At 36.1% G+C, this 16,576-nt stretch overlaps 1 protein-coding gene across 1 annotated transcript; it reads right to left on the minus strand.

Moving 5' to 3' along the window:
* Positions 1 to 6,956: 6,956 nt before the first annotated feature.
* On the minus strand, positions 6,957 to 15,054 carry LOC124641917 (facilitated trehalose transporter Tret1-like). The gene is made up of 7 exons (XM_047180177.1): positions 14,903 to 15,054; positions 14,443 to 14,598; positions 9,976 to 10,174; positions 9,278 to 9,471; positions 8,533 to 8,912; positions 7,959 to 8,070; positions 6,957 to 7,269 (listed from the first exon to the last, which is right to left on the minus strand). The coding sequence occupies exons 1-7, from the start codon at positions 14,943 to 14,945 to the stop codon at positions 6,998 to 7,000; spliced, it is 1,356 nt and encodes a 451-aa protein (XP_047036133.1). The 5' UTR covers positions 14,946 to 15,054; the 3' UTR covers positions 6,957 to 6,997.
* Positions 15,055 to 16,576: the final 1,522 nt, after the last annotated feature.

A 16,576-nucleotide genomic window follows, 5' to 3' on the forward strand; every position in this document is an offset into this window, starting at 1 on the left:
TTTCAAAGCAATCGGTTCAGTAGTTACGGCGTGAAAGCGGAACAAACAAACAAACAAACAAACAAACTCACTTTCCGATTTATAATATTAGTAAGGATATTTTGTGCAGATTTTAATACTAGACTTTTAACACAGAACTATGAAAATAAAGATAGTTTTTGAAGCACATTTATTTACTAAGTAAATGAAAAATATAACTACTTACCACATGCTGCAATGGCAAATTGTCTTCCTAATTCACAATTCATTTTGATTTACTTAAATATTTTCACTGTACACTAAATAAATTACTTAGAAAATAATATTTATAATATCATTATTTTGTAAAGATACTTAAATATAAATTGGCAGTGTTTCAGTTATTACTGTCTATACCTAATGAGTTAATCAAAACATTTCACGAATCTTATATTTATTATGAATCAAGTAAATGTAATTATAGATTGCGGGTTAGGGTTCCGTAGCACAATAATAAAAACGATGTATCTTATCTACATCGGCTTGCAAATTCAACGCAATAATCCGCTGGCAGTGTTGTTGTTTTTTCTATGAAAATTGATTTTTTTGTTTGTTTGTTTGTATCCTAAAGGCCCCAAAACTACTGAAATGATTTGAAAAAATATTTCACTGTTGGTTAGCTACGCTCTTCCCAAGTAACATAGCTTATATTTTGTCCCGGTACGAGCAGTAGTTCCCACGGGATGCGAGTGAGTATCATGCTTTCTTCGCATAAAGATAAAAAAAACTTCTAAAATTAATTTAGTCATGTTTGTATAGTATATTAAATATGTACGGAACCACTTGTTATAAGTATCCGTTACTGATTACACTTGATACAAGATTAGGATAATCGATAAAAAATATCATTATGTAAAGATCTCGATAATGATAGTGTCTGCAAAATAAATGTCTTCTTTTCTTCCTAGTAGTGTAGGTCCACTACTAGCGAATTAACACCAAAAATGTATCTTAATATCTTAATACTGCTACTAAAGTTTTTTCTTTTTCTACAGCCTTTTTATCGTCCCACTGCTGGGCTGCGGCCTCCTCGCACACAGAGAAGGATTGAGCATTAATCACCACGCTTGCTCAATGCGGGTTGGTGATTTCAGACTATATAGTCTAGGTATCCACAAGATGTTTTCCTTCACCTTTTTCTTAGAAAGTTTTAAAATAAAATCAATTTATTTCAGGTAAAACCCCTCAGTTCAAAATTTCTTTGATCTGAGTAAAACCCATAGAAAGTTTTAACTGTCGTAACAATAACATTATATTTCATCATTTTCCAGTAGGTACCCACTCCTAGAAGTCTATTTATTTATTACGTGCGTACCTAAACCTTCATAAAAAAATTACATCTCACTGTAGGAAAGCTATCCTATCCGGGACATGATCTGGACAGAGAGAGAGTTACATGTATAATATTAGTAGCTAAGTATTGGACTCTTTGTGGCACACTGGTAATCAGCTGCATCCGGTTAGACTGGAAGCCGACCCCAATATAGTTGGGAAAAGGCTAGATGAGGAGTAAGTATGTTTTAGAGCTTACGCCTAGAAAGCCTTGTAGTTGCAGAAGTATTTTTTTCATAATGCAGTTGAAATAAAAGTTAATCAATCGTAATTAACAATGAAAATTACCTACCACAACATTGTTTAGCTAAAAGATTAGTGACTAAACCGCCAATCAAAAAAGGAGCGGTGTGAGGTGATAAAACTTGAATGCCTACTGTTTTTTTAATATTTTGTGATTGCATTTTTCTAATAAAATCTGTCAATTTAATTGGCGTATTTACCTATATTTTTTAATTTAAAATTATTTTCTGAGATGGGGGACTGCATGCTTTATCATGATTTGATACTAGCGGTTTTCCGGCAGATTCACCCGCGTTCCGTGGAAACTACTGCCCGTAGCTGCGGGTGCCTATGTTACTCGGGAAGAGTGTAGCTTTCCAACCGTGAAAGAATTTTTTAAATCGGTTCAGTAGTTTCACAGATTTTAGAGTATAAACAAATAAAAATGTTTTTCCTTTTTTGTGTATTAGTTTAGATATTTATATATAATGTTTATAGAATTAGCAAGGTGATCGATCTTGGCAAAACAATTCCATATACATATTTCAAAATAATGATTTAGCAAAATTATCTAATAATGACTGACGTCTAAACATAAGAGTTGATAAAAATATAAATATAGACTTATGTCGATTCATGGGCAAGAAAAATATAATCATGATATTTTTTTCACACGATACTATATAGTTTGCATTATAATATTGAAAACTTACTCTGTCATGATACGTCATAAATGACAGAGTAACTTCTGAGGGTGTGTCCTAAGTGAGCGAATCAATGCGAAAGAGATGCGAAGCGATCCGAATCGAATTCAAATCGACACTGCGCCGAGCTGTACTACATTATGTCACGTTGAACACTCTGTAAGAAATCGACTGTTTGTTATTTCGGATCAAATAAGAAGCACCTTAAGTATCACATAATTATAACAGTGTTTTCACGCTAGCGGATTTTATCGCGGTTAGATAAACCGAGCATATACGTATGACACAATGCGGCGACAAATCTGTCGCTCGGTTCGAGCGGTAGCTATTCATGTGTCAAGTTCACTCACAAAAACCGAGCTGAAAATCTGCTAGTGTAAAACTGCTGTTGTAATAAGTAATGTGACACTTACGGTGCCTCCTATGTGAGCGAAAACACCAAACAATACGTTGACTCGTCACGTAGGACCACGTAGGACGTAGAACCCTTACAAATTAGTTACAACAACCGTAGGTAACGTTCTTCTCGTAGGACACACCCTTAAATATTAGGTAATCTGTCACGTATGACGAAACTTGAATGTTTTTATGACAGAGTAAATTTTTAATATTAGCGTAGACTACCCAACTAGCCCGCTGGTGGAAATAGCAGCCTATTTTGCAGCTGTTAGCTGTACAGTAGTGGTGGTGTTAAAAAGTCGTGGTGGCCTAGTGGGTAAAGGACCAATCTCTCAAGTATGAGGGCGCGGGTTCGATCCCAGGTCAGGCAAGTACCAATGCAACTTTTCTAAGTCTGTATGTACTTTCTAAGTATATCTTAGACACCATTGGCTGTGTTTCGGATGGCACGTTAAACTGTAGGTCCCGGCTGTCATTGAACATCCTTGGCAGTCGTTACGGGTAGTCAGAAGCCAGTAAGTCTGACACCAGTCTAACCAAGGGGTATCGGGTTGCCCGGGTAACTGGGTTGAGGAGGTCAGATAGGCAGTCGCTTCTTGTAAAGCACTGGTACTCAGCTGAATCCGGTTAGACTGGAAGCCGACCCCAAACATGATTGGGAAAAAAGGCTCGGAGGATGAGCTGTACAGTAGTGCTTTAGGGGTTCAGAAAGTATCTTTAAGTTCTACTATTGCTTCCGTAGCTGCTCATAGCTGTAAATATCACTAAGGGCAGCAGAAACTGAACCAAATGTCACTCTAGATTTTACAAGAGATTATTCTACAACCCATTTGCCGCCTATATCTTTAAAAGAGAGTTTAAACAATTATGTTAAAGGTTAAAGCTGCTAAAAAGTCTCTATTGCCGCTGATGTACGCGTTAGAACTGCATAAAAACTCTAATTGTAGACTTTCTAACGGAATTGTATAAAAGATATATTTATTACTTTTCTGCCACTAAAGGTTTCATTGCAGAAGTGATTTGTTCTTTTGCGCAGACTTAAGTAGCAATTTGATCCTCTGTTCTACTTATAGCCACATTAAGGCTTTACAATAGAAGCAGGAGATAAATAGACATTGCCTGCTCATTTGGATACATTCTGTTATTTTATTCACAAACACAAGCAAGGGTCTCGTAGATTTTGTTTTCTCAATTACTGATAACGAATCAGTTACAGAGGAAAAATAATGTTTTATTTTGAAGTAATAAAATACTTATAACAGAAAATATGTATTTATTCAAGAATACAAAAAAAAAAAATCAGTAGCTCCATTTATTTACTCTCAAGTATAGTGAAACACTCCGTTTTTCCCATTTAGATGGACAGATGCAAAGTTCTTGTTTATTTTGTTGTGCATTATACGTTTGAATTATTTTGGACGGTACTCTGAAAACAAGGTAAAACATAGTAAGTGTAAAAAAAATAACAATAATAGGTATATCATCGTATTATAGAGTTTCCAACGACTTCTACGGATCTCTAAACAAGAAGCCATTAGTGTGGTTTGATATCTGCAGTTTCACAGTGCAGACTTGAACTGCAGTAGTGGTACAGATATTACTTGGACCTTCAGAAGAGTGAAGCTTAGCGCTATGACGCGCAGAGAATAGTTTTTAAGGTTGAAGTTGCAAGTTAAAGCTGCTTTTAATGTACGCCATGTTTACAAGATAATTATTTATTAATAATCGAGAAATTTATAGGTTTCTATCGCATTTGTAGTAAAATATATCTAAATATCGAACAAGCAACTTGCTAAAAACGAATGTAGTCCAGTATGTAATTTCAATATCGTGTAGGTATGTGATATAAAAATATTTATATAATAAAAAATTATATATTGATATTCTGAGGTAATTATTGAGGCGCGTTAAAAATACTTCAATAATATCAACTACATACACGATAAACTGATCTGCGTTTGTAGCTACTTACCATATAATACAAAATATAGCTCAAAAACACTTACCTTCACTTAATATTTATTTGTATTCAGTAATGTCTGACTCAGGAACAACAAATATATTTTATAAATGATAGACAAGGTGAACATCAGTGAAGTTTTCTTCATTCAGCTAAAGGACAATGGGCGATTCCGGTCCAAATGTCCACCACGAACGAGACCTATATGGCTAGATAGCCCGTTAAATATAGAACATATTTTGTTATGAAAGTAAAAAAAAATATAATGCCAGAAAAAAGTTATAGCAAAATAAAATAAAACATTTTATAGATTTTTTCAATTTAATTTTTTCAATTACTTTTCGTGATGTTCGATTTTCGTACTTTCTGTAACTTCTGACAAAATAGAATTGTTCATTATTAGAGAGAAGACACCACCAGTTACTTCGAACTATCTTAGATCCAGGCACCGTTGAGTATATTCAAGCCCTTCTGGCACCTCAATTGGTTCGTGATTCGTACATCCATCGGGCAAATAAATATGGGTTTATATGCAAATGTGTCTTACTCATCTTAGTTTTAGATAAAGTGCGGAAATGAAAGTGGAATAAAATAAAAAATAATAATGACAACATACAAAAACTACCGAAAATTAAGAATACATTTTTGGCTATAACTTTTTTTTGGCATTGTTTTTTTTTTACTTTCTTAGTAAAAGTTACTCTAAATTAAGTGGACTATTTAATTATATAGGTCTCGTTCGTGGTGGACATTTGGACCAAACTTCATACATTCTTGCCCAATCTCCTTTGTCATTCATTCAATCATCGCCATAAGAGCTTTAATATGGTGTTAATTATTAGTTGCCGTTCCTGTATCGCTTTTATGCCTCTACTATGAAGTTCTAATGCGACTATAGACTGCAAAAAGTTGTGCCCCTTTGGCTGCAAAGCTGCTGCATAAGGTCTGTAGTGCACGCTCTGGCGCCTGAGCTTGGCACCTTTGGTAATAATCGGATTGGCTCTAAAGCTCTTAAGCAACAGTTTTGTGCTACTTGGTAGTTCCGTGTGAAAAATTATCATAATATGTATTTGTAGCCAATGAATCGACAATTGTTTTGACAAAATATATCTAAGTGGTACTTGTAGGTATGTGTCTTTTTTTAAATAAAAATCTACCCGAGTCTTACTCATTTCCTGGTTGTCAAAACCTTGAAAACAAAAACTTAGGGGCTAAAAATAAAAGTGTAGGTATTCATAGATATTATCAATAATTAATGGTAGGTATGATTAAGATAATAAATAATATTGACGTTTTTTAAATCCCAAATTATTAAATATTACACAATAATTGCGAAATATTTTGAAATACTTATTAAAGCATGCTTTAGCCATTTAGGACATTTGTACTCTGTGTTTATCCATAGATAATAAACCCAACTTCGTTTTTAGTAGGTAAAGATAAGGGAGGATAAAAAACCTCAAAGTTCGAAGGATGCACCTTACCTTCTAAGGGAAAAACCCAAAATGGAAATAAAAATATAATATATATGCCTTGATAAAGAATTTTTTGATAAAATTTTCCGCATTTCATTTTAAAAATATTTTATCAATTGAAATTTTTTTCAATTAGAGAAATTCAAATTTTAAAATTTATTTCTAAATACATTTAGAATCTTCATTTAGAAACGCAATTTGAATAAATAGGAAACATAACATTTTAAATACCTAGGCATATACGGAATCAATTATACTTCTTTGACCGATTGTTCATACAGATTAGGATAAGTGAAAAAATATTATGTAAAAGTTCCGTATAAAGACGGTCTCACATCTGTCGGTGAAGATCATTACATTTGCCTAGCTTCCAGATGCAGTTAAGTGCTAAAAACTTACTAAAACATGAGTTTGTTTGCTAATATCAGGAACTAGTCCGATTTGAAATATTCATTCAGGGTCAGATAACCCATTTATTGAAGAAAGCTATAGGTAAGCTGGTTATCTGAGTTCGCAAAGTATCCAATTTTCACGGGAAGCCGGTGAGTGCGCTGGCAGTGGTTAGTGTTTTATTAATTGTAGTTGGTGATTAAAGGAACGAAAAATTCACAGACGTGAGTACACGCCTTTATACAGCAGAGTATTATCAAGATGTTGATAAAGATGACAGCTTCTGCACACGACTGTATTTTATTAATTAGGGCTTTATTGATGAGAACAAAACAGATAAGGTGAAACTACCATCTTTCGTATATGAAAAAGAATTTCGGATGCAGAATGGCTTTCATCACGCTGCAATGCATATAAACGTGGCATTGTCTACAAAGTTCAAAAAAAGAAAACCAATATGTACAAAAAATATATTTAATATCACAGCAATTCAGTATTCAACTACCACCTAACATCTTCTGTATTTCTAAGAAGCTCTTTCCTTTAGTTTCGGGTACAAACACGACACTAAAGAAGAACGTAAAAGCGCATGCGACTGCATATATCCAGAAAACAACTGCCGGGCCCCAGGCTGCTAGTTTGTACCCGAAGGTTGAGGAGACTGCGAAGCCGAACAGCCAGCCAACGGTGACGGTGAATGTGGAAGCGAAACTTCTGCAGTTGTCCGTGAACATCTCCCCGATAAACGTGTTGGGGATGATGCCGAAACCTGCAAAGAAGAAAAAATAAATTGTAGATTTTTTAAAATAGACCGGAGTCTAGATTCCGAATGCGAAACGCCATGAGAGATGAGACAATTTCAGCTCTCGTCATCAGATCATCATTTTTTAGGCTTTATAGTCGTCGTTACAGCCGAAAAACGTCTACCCCTGGACAAGGCCTACCCCAAGCTGAGGGCTTTGCCCACACTCACGGCTCTGAGCATGCGTATTGGTTAGGGCAGTGTGGGATATTTCTAGCTTCGGAGATGCTGATGCCTAATTCCGAGTAAGGCATTTAATAACCCATTTGGTGCTGTGTGTCGTTCGAATATAGTCTGTTATTCGGTAGGCACCACGGGTTAAAGCAGGACGACGTTGGCTCGCTCTTATTCCACCTTCAATATTACATGATAGTCATCCAGATTAAATATTATGAGGAGATTTCACAGAATTTTTCAAGTTACAATTTTCGTGGACAAGTTGGGTATTTTTAGTACGATTAGACTAGAAGAAACATTTCTACTTGAAACAGTCAGTATAGCACAATTATGTAGGTACTCAATGTTTTTGAATGACATTCTTTCACTTTAGAATAAATTAGTATTAGTACTGAGAAGGGACCTTAAATGGTGGACCCTGTTGAGTAGACCTTGTGAATGGACCTCAAGAAGGGTGATGCAAACTAAGTAATACTAACCGCTGAAGTAGGCAATGAAGTAAAGCATCAACGACACTAGAGACAGCCACTGTATGCTGTCCACAGCTGGATGATCTGTGTTGTACATGTAGAAGTACGTTCCTAGAGCAACCTGAAACAGAACATCATAAAAATATATAAAAGACTATCTCCCAACAGCAGCTTCATCTGTATCCAACTACTTTGTCAATCCCGATAAAAGGTAGTCATATCCAACCTTAATGTATGATACTTACTGACGATGAAACTAACACTGAATTTTTTTTTCAAATAGTTCCAGTAGTTCCTAGGATTAGCGATTACATAGACCCTTCAGCTTAAAAATATTCAGCATAGATACTTCTAAACTTGAATCAAAAGGAGCTAGGGTGCTGATATTTATAAGGATAACAATCTTCTAAAAGCTTTTTGTCTTGTTAGAGGTGATAGTAAAGATGGGCCGGTCCTATTGCAATGTTAATCGTTTAGCACAATCATCAAATCTAATTGCTCAAACATTACCTCTATCTAATCTTACAGCTAAAAAGAAACTCTTTAATAAAACATATGAATGTAAAGATTAAGATAAACTTACCAAACTTATTGAACAAGCAGCCGTAGATACTAACAACAAAATTCTTCTTCCACTTCTATCTACAAGAACTGGAGCAATACTTGCTGCAAATACTTGAGCCACTCCAATAATAATTGTAGAAATATGAGCTGGAATGTTCGATCCAGTTAATTCAAATATGACTGTCACAAATGAAATGATAGCCGTAAAACCACTTGCTTGTTGACAAATGTTCAAAACTATGATGATGAATAGGGCTTTTCTGTTAGTTTTGAGTGTGAACATTTCTGTGAGTTGTTCGAAGTTGGACATTGGTTTTTCATTGGCTGCTGCAACTACGTCATCTATGTCTCCTTTTCTGCCAAGTGATGTTAGGATTGCCATCGCTTCTTCTTTATTTCCTGGAAATACAGTATTATTTTAGAAAGCACTGTCATACAACTGCTATTTTGTGAATTTATTTTATAGTATTCTAAAAACTTCAAGCACCAGCCTTGCAATTACAAATGCAACTTTTCTAAGTTATATGAATATGTCTTGGACAACAATGACCGAGTACAAGTGAATAAAGGAAAGATTTTGAGAAAACCTAATCGGCAATTCTTGCCTTGAGCATGCGTGATGATTAACGCTGATTCCTACATGAGCACAGCGAGAAATATATAGGCTCTGTTTGGCGCGGCTTTTTTACGAGATCAGTTACGTTAAGGAGTCTATGGAAATCTCGGTAGTCAGTATCTCATATTATATTAAAAATAAGTCTTACCAGCCATAACCTGATATGTCGCAGTTTCAGGCACGACAAAAAATATCCCAGCCAGATAACAGACGCATAGCATTGCGGTGATCCAACTGGTCCAAGCATATGAGAGAAATGGAGCTATTGAATATACAATCAGTATACCAAATGTACTGGAAAACCCTGTTAGAGTCAGCAAGGTACCTCGGATTTTTGTTGACCTGAAATTTTAGAAATCATTATTTAGATCATTTTCGTATCATATTAAATTGTTCTGCCTTATGGTTCGGAATGAAGGAGTTTTGTCATCTGCAGATTTTGGTTTAGAAACGGGACATTCAGGTCATAGAATGGATAAAAAGATTATTCCTTACTTATATGGCAAATGGCAAGCATGTTTTTAAGCACATATTAAATTGTATCATCATACATATATGCACCTGCACCGCATGTGTGTATATATGTATACACAGGTTTATGGCAAATAAATAATTCTACTCTATATTACAAATGGGAAAGTAATTCAGTCTTTCAGTCTGAGCCACACCAGAACAAATGAACCGATTTTAAAAATACAATTTGGAACACAGGTAGTCTAGCTAGAGCTTGATAAGGGACATAGGCTACTCTCTATCCAGCTGTGGGAAGAAAATCACATGGGATACGGGTACAACCAGGAAACAGTTAGTAGGTGATATAGAAGGAAACAAAATTGAAATACTCACGCCAACTCTCCAAGGTAGACTAGATTGGTTACAAATAAGATTCCGCAGCCGATTCCAGAAACTATTCTGCCTATATAAATCATTGATATGTGAACTGTGAATCCAAATATTACGAAGCACACCAAAAACATCGTTCCTCCGAGGAATAGGCAAGGCTTTCTGCCTATCACGTTACCCAGATATCCTGAGATGTACGGACCTGGGACATGGAAAATTAAAGAATTAGACTTTGCATCTTTTATATGTGAAGAGGATGGATTCGTTGGTAAGACTTTTATTAGGCAAGTGCGTGGTATGACAGGAACGGTAAAAGTAAAATTACAGAGTCTGAAAGTAGTACAAGTCTATGTAAGGAATAAAGAATATGTAAGGAAAAGGGGTGAACACATGTAGGTACAAAAAATGTGTTAAGTAGAAAGGTGGCGAGAGAGAGGAAGACCGAAGAAAATATGTATGGATTGTTTGAGAGGTGACATGAATAAGAAGGGAGGGAATGTTCATATTTATGATCTAGTGATCATATTATTTAGTATATATTCCTCTTCCCTATACAAGCTGTTGATTTGCATGCGTGCCATAGTCAAGGACGTAATTATACTAATGATTCTCAACCCAAAACAACAAAAAAATTGGTACGAAAATTTTTGATTTTAATATTTTTTCGGAAATTCGTCAATGTCACCTACCCGTTTTCAAACTCGGCGCGTATGTTACTGGCCTCAAAACCGTGCTGCTCCCTCACACAAACGCAAACACAAAGCATACGCAACGATTATTCATTAATCTATACATATAATAAATCTGTAGAAAAGTAATTTTTGTACATTGAAGAAATTTACAAAAAAAATAGCCAGTATTTTAAAGGATAACTAACAGAACCCATTTCCATCATTTTTGTCATTTTTGTCTGTTTATCTGTTTGTTTGTTCGCGATTCACGTAAAATCTACGAATTAAATGCAGACAATGCTTATATACAAAAATTCTACGTAACTTAGGTTATTACTTAGTTTTTGTTTCATCGAAATCGATTCACTCTATCAAAAGATATGATTAATTTTGTGAATTCAAAATGTAAAATATTACGACACGCAATCTATTTGTCAAAACTGTACATTTGAATGTTGTACTTATTAGTTGATCGGCCTATTATTAATCTTTACACAGAAAATCACACCTTTATAAGTAACTTCGGAAGAAAAAAAAATATGAAAATTTTGTTTAGCCAAGGTTAAAGCAGCTCCATCTGTGGTAAATAAAATACATCAAATTTGTCAAAGGAGCGAGGTGGTAAATGACAATATTACCATACATTCTTTATAGAGGATTATTATTTCAACAGATGGAGTTGTGTATTTTCCGTAATTCACCAGATTTTAACACGTAGTGTAATTTTTCGATAGACATTTCAATAGTGTTTGTCAGTTTGCCGTGCCACATCAAAATCCAACTATAATTATTACCTTGATGAAAAGAAAATTAATAGTTCTCAGCCAAATTTAAAACGGTGCCATCTAAATTATTTTTTGAACATCCATCCTCCGAGCCTTTTCCCAACTATGTTGGGGTCGGCTTCCAGTCTAACCGGATTCAGCTGAGTACCAGTGCTTTACAAGAAGCGACTGCCTATCTGACCTCCTCAACCCAGTTACCCAGGCAACCCGATACCCCTTGGTTAGACTGGTGTCAGACTTACTGGCTTCTGACTACCCGTAACGACTGTCAAGGATGTTCAATGACAACCGGGACCTACAGTTTAACGTGCCATCCGAAACACAGTCATTGGTGTCCAAAATTTACTTAGAAAGTACATACAAACTTAGAAAAGTTGCATTGGTACTTGCCTGACCTGGGATCGAACCCGCGCCCTCATACTTGAGAGGTTGGTCTTTTACCCACTAGGCCACCACGACTTCTTCTAATCTTTATAGTTCGGCCATTCAGAGAATGCGTTCCTGACACGTCGCGATTGAACTAACGACGTAACTTTGCAATGGCGTTGCAGTTACGATAAAAATATTTTTGCTGGTTGTTTACCGTTTTAACAATTGAGGAGCATTAAAACAACATTATTATATCAATAATCAATGAATGTAGTTACGTCGTCAGTTCAATCGCGACGTGTCAGGAACGCATTCTCTGAATGGCCGAACTATAATCTAAATTATTTTTTGAACATTATGTCAAAAATGATGACTTTAGTGGAACAATTAATTATCATTTAAAGTTACAGATGGAGTTCATATCAGGATTTTTTCATAAACATAGTTTAGCTTATCTTCCACTAATGTGGTGGCCTTAAAACAAATTACTTTGAGTGAGTAGTATTAAGTAGACCTTAATTATTTTTTCTGATGCAAAATATGTAAACTTAATCCTAGAAGAAATGAGGATCTATCTCTCGTAAGCGCTGCTAAGCATGAGGTAGGTAATGTAGGATTCTGTAGCTTTAAAAACAAGCCCAGATACAAAGTGTAGAGAAGAAATGGGAGCTCTCTCTATTTAATACCATACACACGTAAAATGCTTTATGCGTCTGAAAACGTACAAATTACGCGCCGCATACCAGAGACATGCTTACTTTCAACTTCTGATCGCAAATACACTGTTCACGATTACGAACAGTCTCAGTAAGACCCGAGCCAAGTCTAAAAAACACCTTTTATATAAAACTACGTTTGATGTCATTTAATCACAAAGACAGAATTGTTCTCTGTTGCAAATCCTATCCACCTATATCCTATCCTAATCCAGAATGCATTGCAGGTGTGCATTGTACAAAAACCAATGGTATCCTATTCGAGAAATCAAAAGAGTTGACCTGCCAACGTCAGCTTCTGCGCTAAGCAAGTGTTCTTAATAGTAGATACCATCAGAATTTCATTCATCGTTGAATGAGGTGAATAAATTTTCAGAAACCACAATAACAGTAGGAGCCAAAGCGTATTATCGCTTCATAGAGCTCTGATTGGCCCCAGGTGACCAAGTCAGGTCTGATTTGTTCGTTCATCAGATCTTTGAAAGTGTTTCGGTGGATACTTACTGTCGTCCTGTTTACGTGTGACACAAAATATGGTATATAAACGTCCTCCGCAAGAGCGAAATTTTCCCGGTGTGCGGTAGTGACGCACAGTATACAACACTTATGTTTCTTTTGATTTGCTGGCTCCACCAAGAAATGACAAATTGCGAGCGTACATTCTGAAAATCTTGGCAAAACTGCAGGTTTCAAGTACGAACACATGAAGTGGACTCTCACAGATACGTACATTTTGCCCATTCGTGAACTAATGCAAACATTTCGGTGGAGTCCCGGCTTAGGCCTCCCCCACATTAGGCGTGCGCGATCCTCGGGCGTGTGAGTAGCGCGGGCGCCGCGCGTGCGTCGCGAGCGCGTTGCGTGAGCGTCGCGTTTTGCTGCCCTGCGGCATTTGCAGCGCGCTCGCGGCGCGCACGCGCCGCTCTCCTTGACGTTTAACTGCTAAGGCGTTTAGCGGGCGGCAGGGATAGCGGGCGAAGGGGTAAGAACGCAACTCGAGCGCCGCGTGCTCGCCGCGAGCGCGTCGCTTGCACTCTTCACACATGCCGCAGGGCAGCAAAACGCGACGTTCACGCAGCGCGCTCGCGACGCCCGCGCTACTCACACGCCCGAGGATCGCGCACGCCTAATGTGGGGTTAGCCTTACCATAGTGAGTAAGTGAAACTATCCTACCCTATGCGCCTGCTGATGATGATGACTCATTTTATCATCCATCCAGCTATTCCCCAACTATGTTGGTGTTGGCTTCCAGTCACCGAATCTGTTTGAGTACCAATATTTTGCTTGGAGCGACTACCTATCTACAATCCAATCAACTACACAAGACGATATCCATGGTAAGACTGACAGACTTTCTGGCTTCTGATTAGTCGCAGCAGCTGCAGAAAATGTACAAATGACAGCTTTGTCAGACTCAAAGCATGTAGACATAGATTATAGCTGTTTCCTGTGAAAATTACTTACGCACCATACGTAATAATTTTCCTAATTGGCTGAACAACGTCACAAACTTTAGTTCTTTTGTTTAGATAAATGGTCACATCCACAACACAACCTTGATCAATGAATCTATGCTACTGCCAAGTGCTAATCCTAATTATACTGTCACGTGAAAGAATGCACTTACGGGATAAGTAGTATTTTGACGATTCTATATTGCCCACGTAGACGAAGTTGCGGGCAACAGCTAGTTTCATTCATAAAATTGGATTACTTCTGAAATACTACGACATTACAACGACAAAAAAATATTATCTTCCGTCTCTATTTCCCGTCTACTGTAATTCCAATCGATTATTTACGTATTTTATGTCCTCCTCCTGACGTATGGCACAAATGCAAATCAACACCTTGTATAGAGAGGAGGAAATATACTGATCCCAAATAAAATGAATAAGATGATAATGAAGAAGTATTTTAAATGTTACCTGTAAGGGTCCCAACGAATGTGATAGATACGACCCATGAGGCTTCTGCATCTGAGATGACACGATCCAGTGGCGTCTCTTCAATATTCTGGAGTTTGGATATAATTGGTGCTGTCCAGCCCAGGGATATACCAACTATTATCTGCCCTAAGTATACTGTAATAAGATACGTTTTTGTTTGAATGATGCATTTTTTTGGTTTGTACTGTACTGACAATTTTTTATATACTTTTTAATTGAATTTATATTTTTTTCATTTAGAGGTGTTTTGTGTTTGTTTGGACATTCGCGTTATTTATTAAAAAAAAAAACCCTCATGAAGTACACATTTCATTTCATTTGTATATAGACATTGATTATTTTGTATGGATAGCTTTGACACAGAACTAAGAAACTAACGTACTATAACAGTTTTCGGATTTCATTTATTCATTAAAATAAACGAAAAATAAGCACTTACCACATGCTGCAATGACAAATTGTCTTCCTAATTCACAATTCATTTTGATTTAATTAAATAATAAACTGTACAACACTAAATAAAATACTTATAAAGTAATTTTTATATCATTATTTTGTAAAAAATACTTAAATAAATTGGCAGTGTTTCAGTTATTACTGCCAAAACCTAATTAGTTAATCAAAACATTTCACGAATCTTATATTTATTATGAATCGAGCAATTGTAATTATAGATTGCGTGGATCCGTAGCACAATAATAAAAACGATGTATCTTATCTACATCGGCTTGCAAATTCAACGCAATAATACATTGACATCGTGTTCAGTGTTAATTACCAACATTTTTTTTATATAAAACTACTCGTAGCTTTATCCCGCGTCTCGAGACAACTACTTACCGTAGCTGGATAGTCTATGTCCCATGTTCTTCTCCCCTCTAATTTTCAGCCTAAACGGTTCAGCCATTATTGAGTTATAAGCAGTGTAAGTCACACGACTTTTTTTTACATTGTTCATTTGTAGTATCTTGTGCTTTCTTCACATAAAAATAAAAACTTTTTAAATCAAATTAATAAGAAAATAATTAAAAATAAGTGTGTCTGGCACCGTGTACGGAACCGCTTGTTATATGTATCCGTTACTGATTACACTTGATTACAAGATTAGGATAATCGATAAAAAAATATCATTATGTAAAGATCTCGATACTGATAGTGTCTGCAAAATATATGTCTTCTTGTCTTCCTAGTAGTGTAAGGTCCACTACTGGCGAATTAACACCAAAATTGTATTTTAATATGGCACTGCCACTAAAGCTTATTTTTACAGCCTTTTTATCGTCCCACTGCTGGGCTGCGGCCTCCTCTCACACGGAGAAGGATTGAGCATTAATCACCACGCTTGCTCAATGCGGGTTGGTGATTTCAGACTATAGTCCAGGTTTCCTCAAGATGTTTTCCTTCACTTTTTTTATCAGCCATTGGTGTCTAAGAAAGAGTTAAAATAAAATAATTTAAATTAAGATAAAACCCATAGAAAGTTTTCTGCCTTAAACAAAAACATTATAATTCATCGTATTCTAGTATTCCTAGAAGTCTATTTATTTATTTATTTATACCTACGTTAAAGGCTCAGAAACGACGGAACCGATAAAAAAACACATTTCACTGAAGAAAAACTATTCCATCTGGACCTGATCCGGATAGTCAGTACTAGTAGGTAAGGATCATTAAGGAGGTTTAACAGTCTTACCAAGAGGTATTGGGTTGCCCGGTTAACTAGGTTGAGAGGGTCAGATAGGCTCCTTGTAAAGTACTGATACTCAGCTGCATCTGGTTAAACTGGAAGCCGACCCTAACATAGTTGGAAAAAAGCTCGGTAAGTATGTTTTAGAGCTTACTCCTAGAAAGCCTCATGTTAATATGTCGCAAAACTGTTTTTTTCATAATGCAGTATTAATAAAAGTTAAACAATGACGATTTAATTAACAATCAAAATTACCTACCACAACAATTTTTAGCTAAAAGATAAGTGACAACCGCCAATCACCAAAGGAGTGGTGTGATGTGATAAAGCTTGAATGCTTATTTTTTTATGTGTAGGTGATCGTGTGATTTGACTTTTTTACCGACTTCCCAAAAAGGAGGAGGTTCTCAATTCGGCCGGTATGTT

Source organism: Helicoverpa zea, chromosome 23 (genome assembly GCF_022581195.2).
Source record: "Helicoverpa zea isolate HzStark_Cry1AcR chromosome 23, ilHelZeax1.1, whole genome shotgun sequence".
Taxonomy (NCBI): Eukaryota; Metazoa; Arthropoda; class Insecta; order Lepidoptera; family Noctuidae; genus Helicoverpa; species Helicoverpa zea.

Excerpts from the sequence above, each read along its gene's own strand:
- LOC124641917 (XM_047180177.1), bottom strand. The coding sequence starts at position 14,945 with ATGAATTGTGAATTAGGAAGACAATTTGTCATTGCAGCATGTG. Across the intron at positions 9,472-9,975 it reads GTCTACCTTGGAGAGTTGGC|GTCAACAAAAATCCGAGGTA; the intron begins GTGAGTATTTCA and ends CTAAAATTTCAG. Across the intron at positions 8,071-8,532 it reads CTGCTTGTTCAATAAGTTTG|GTTGCTCTAGGAACGTACTT; the intron begins GTAAGTTTATCT and ends GTTCTGTTTCAG.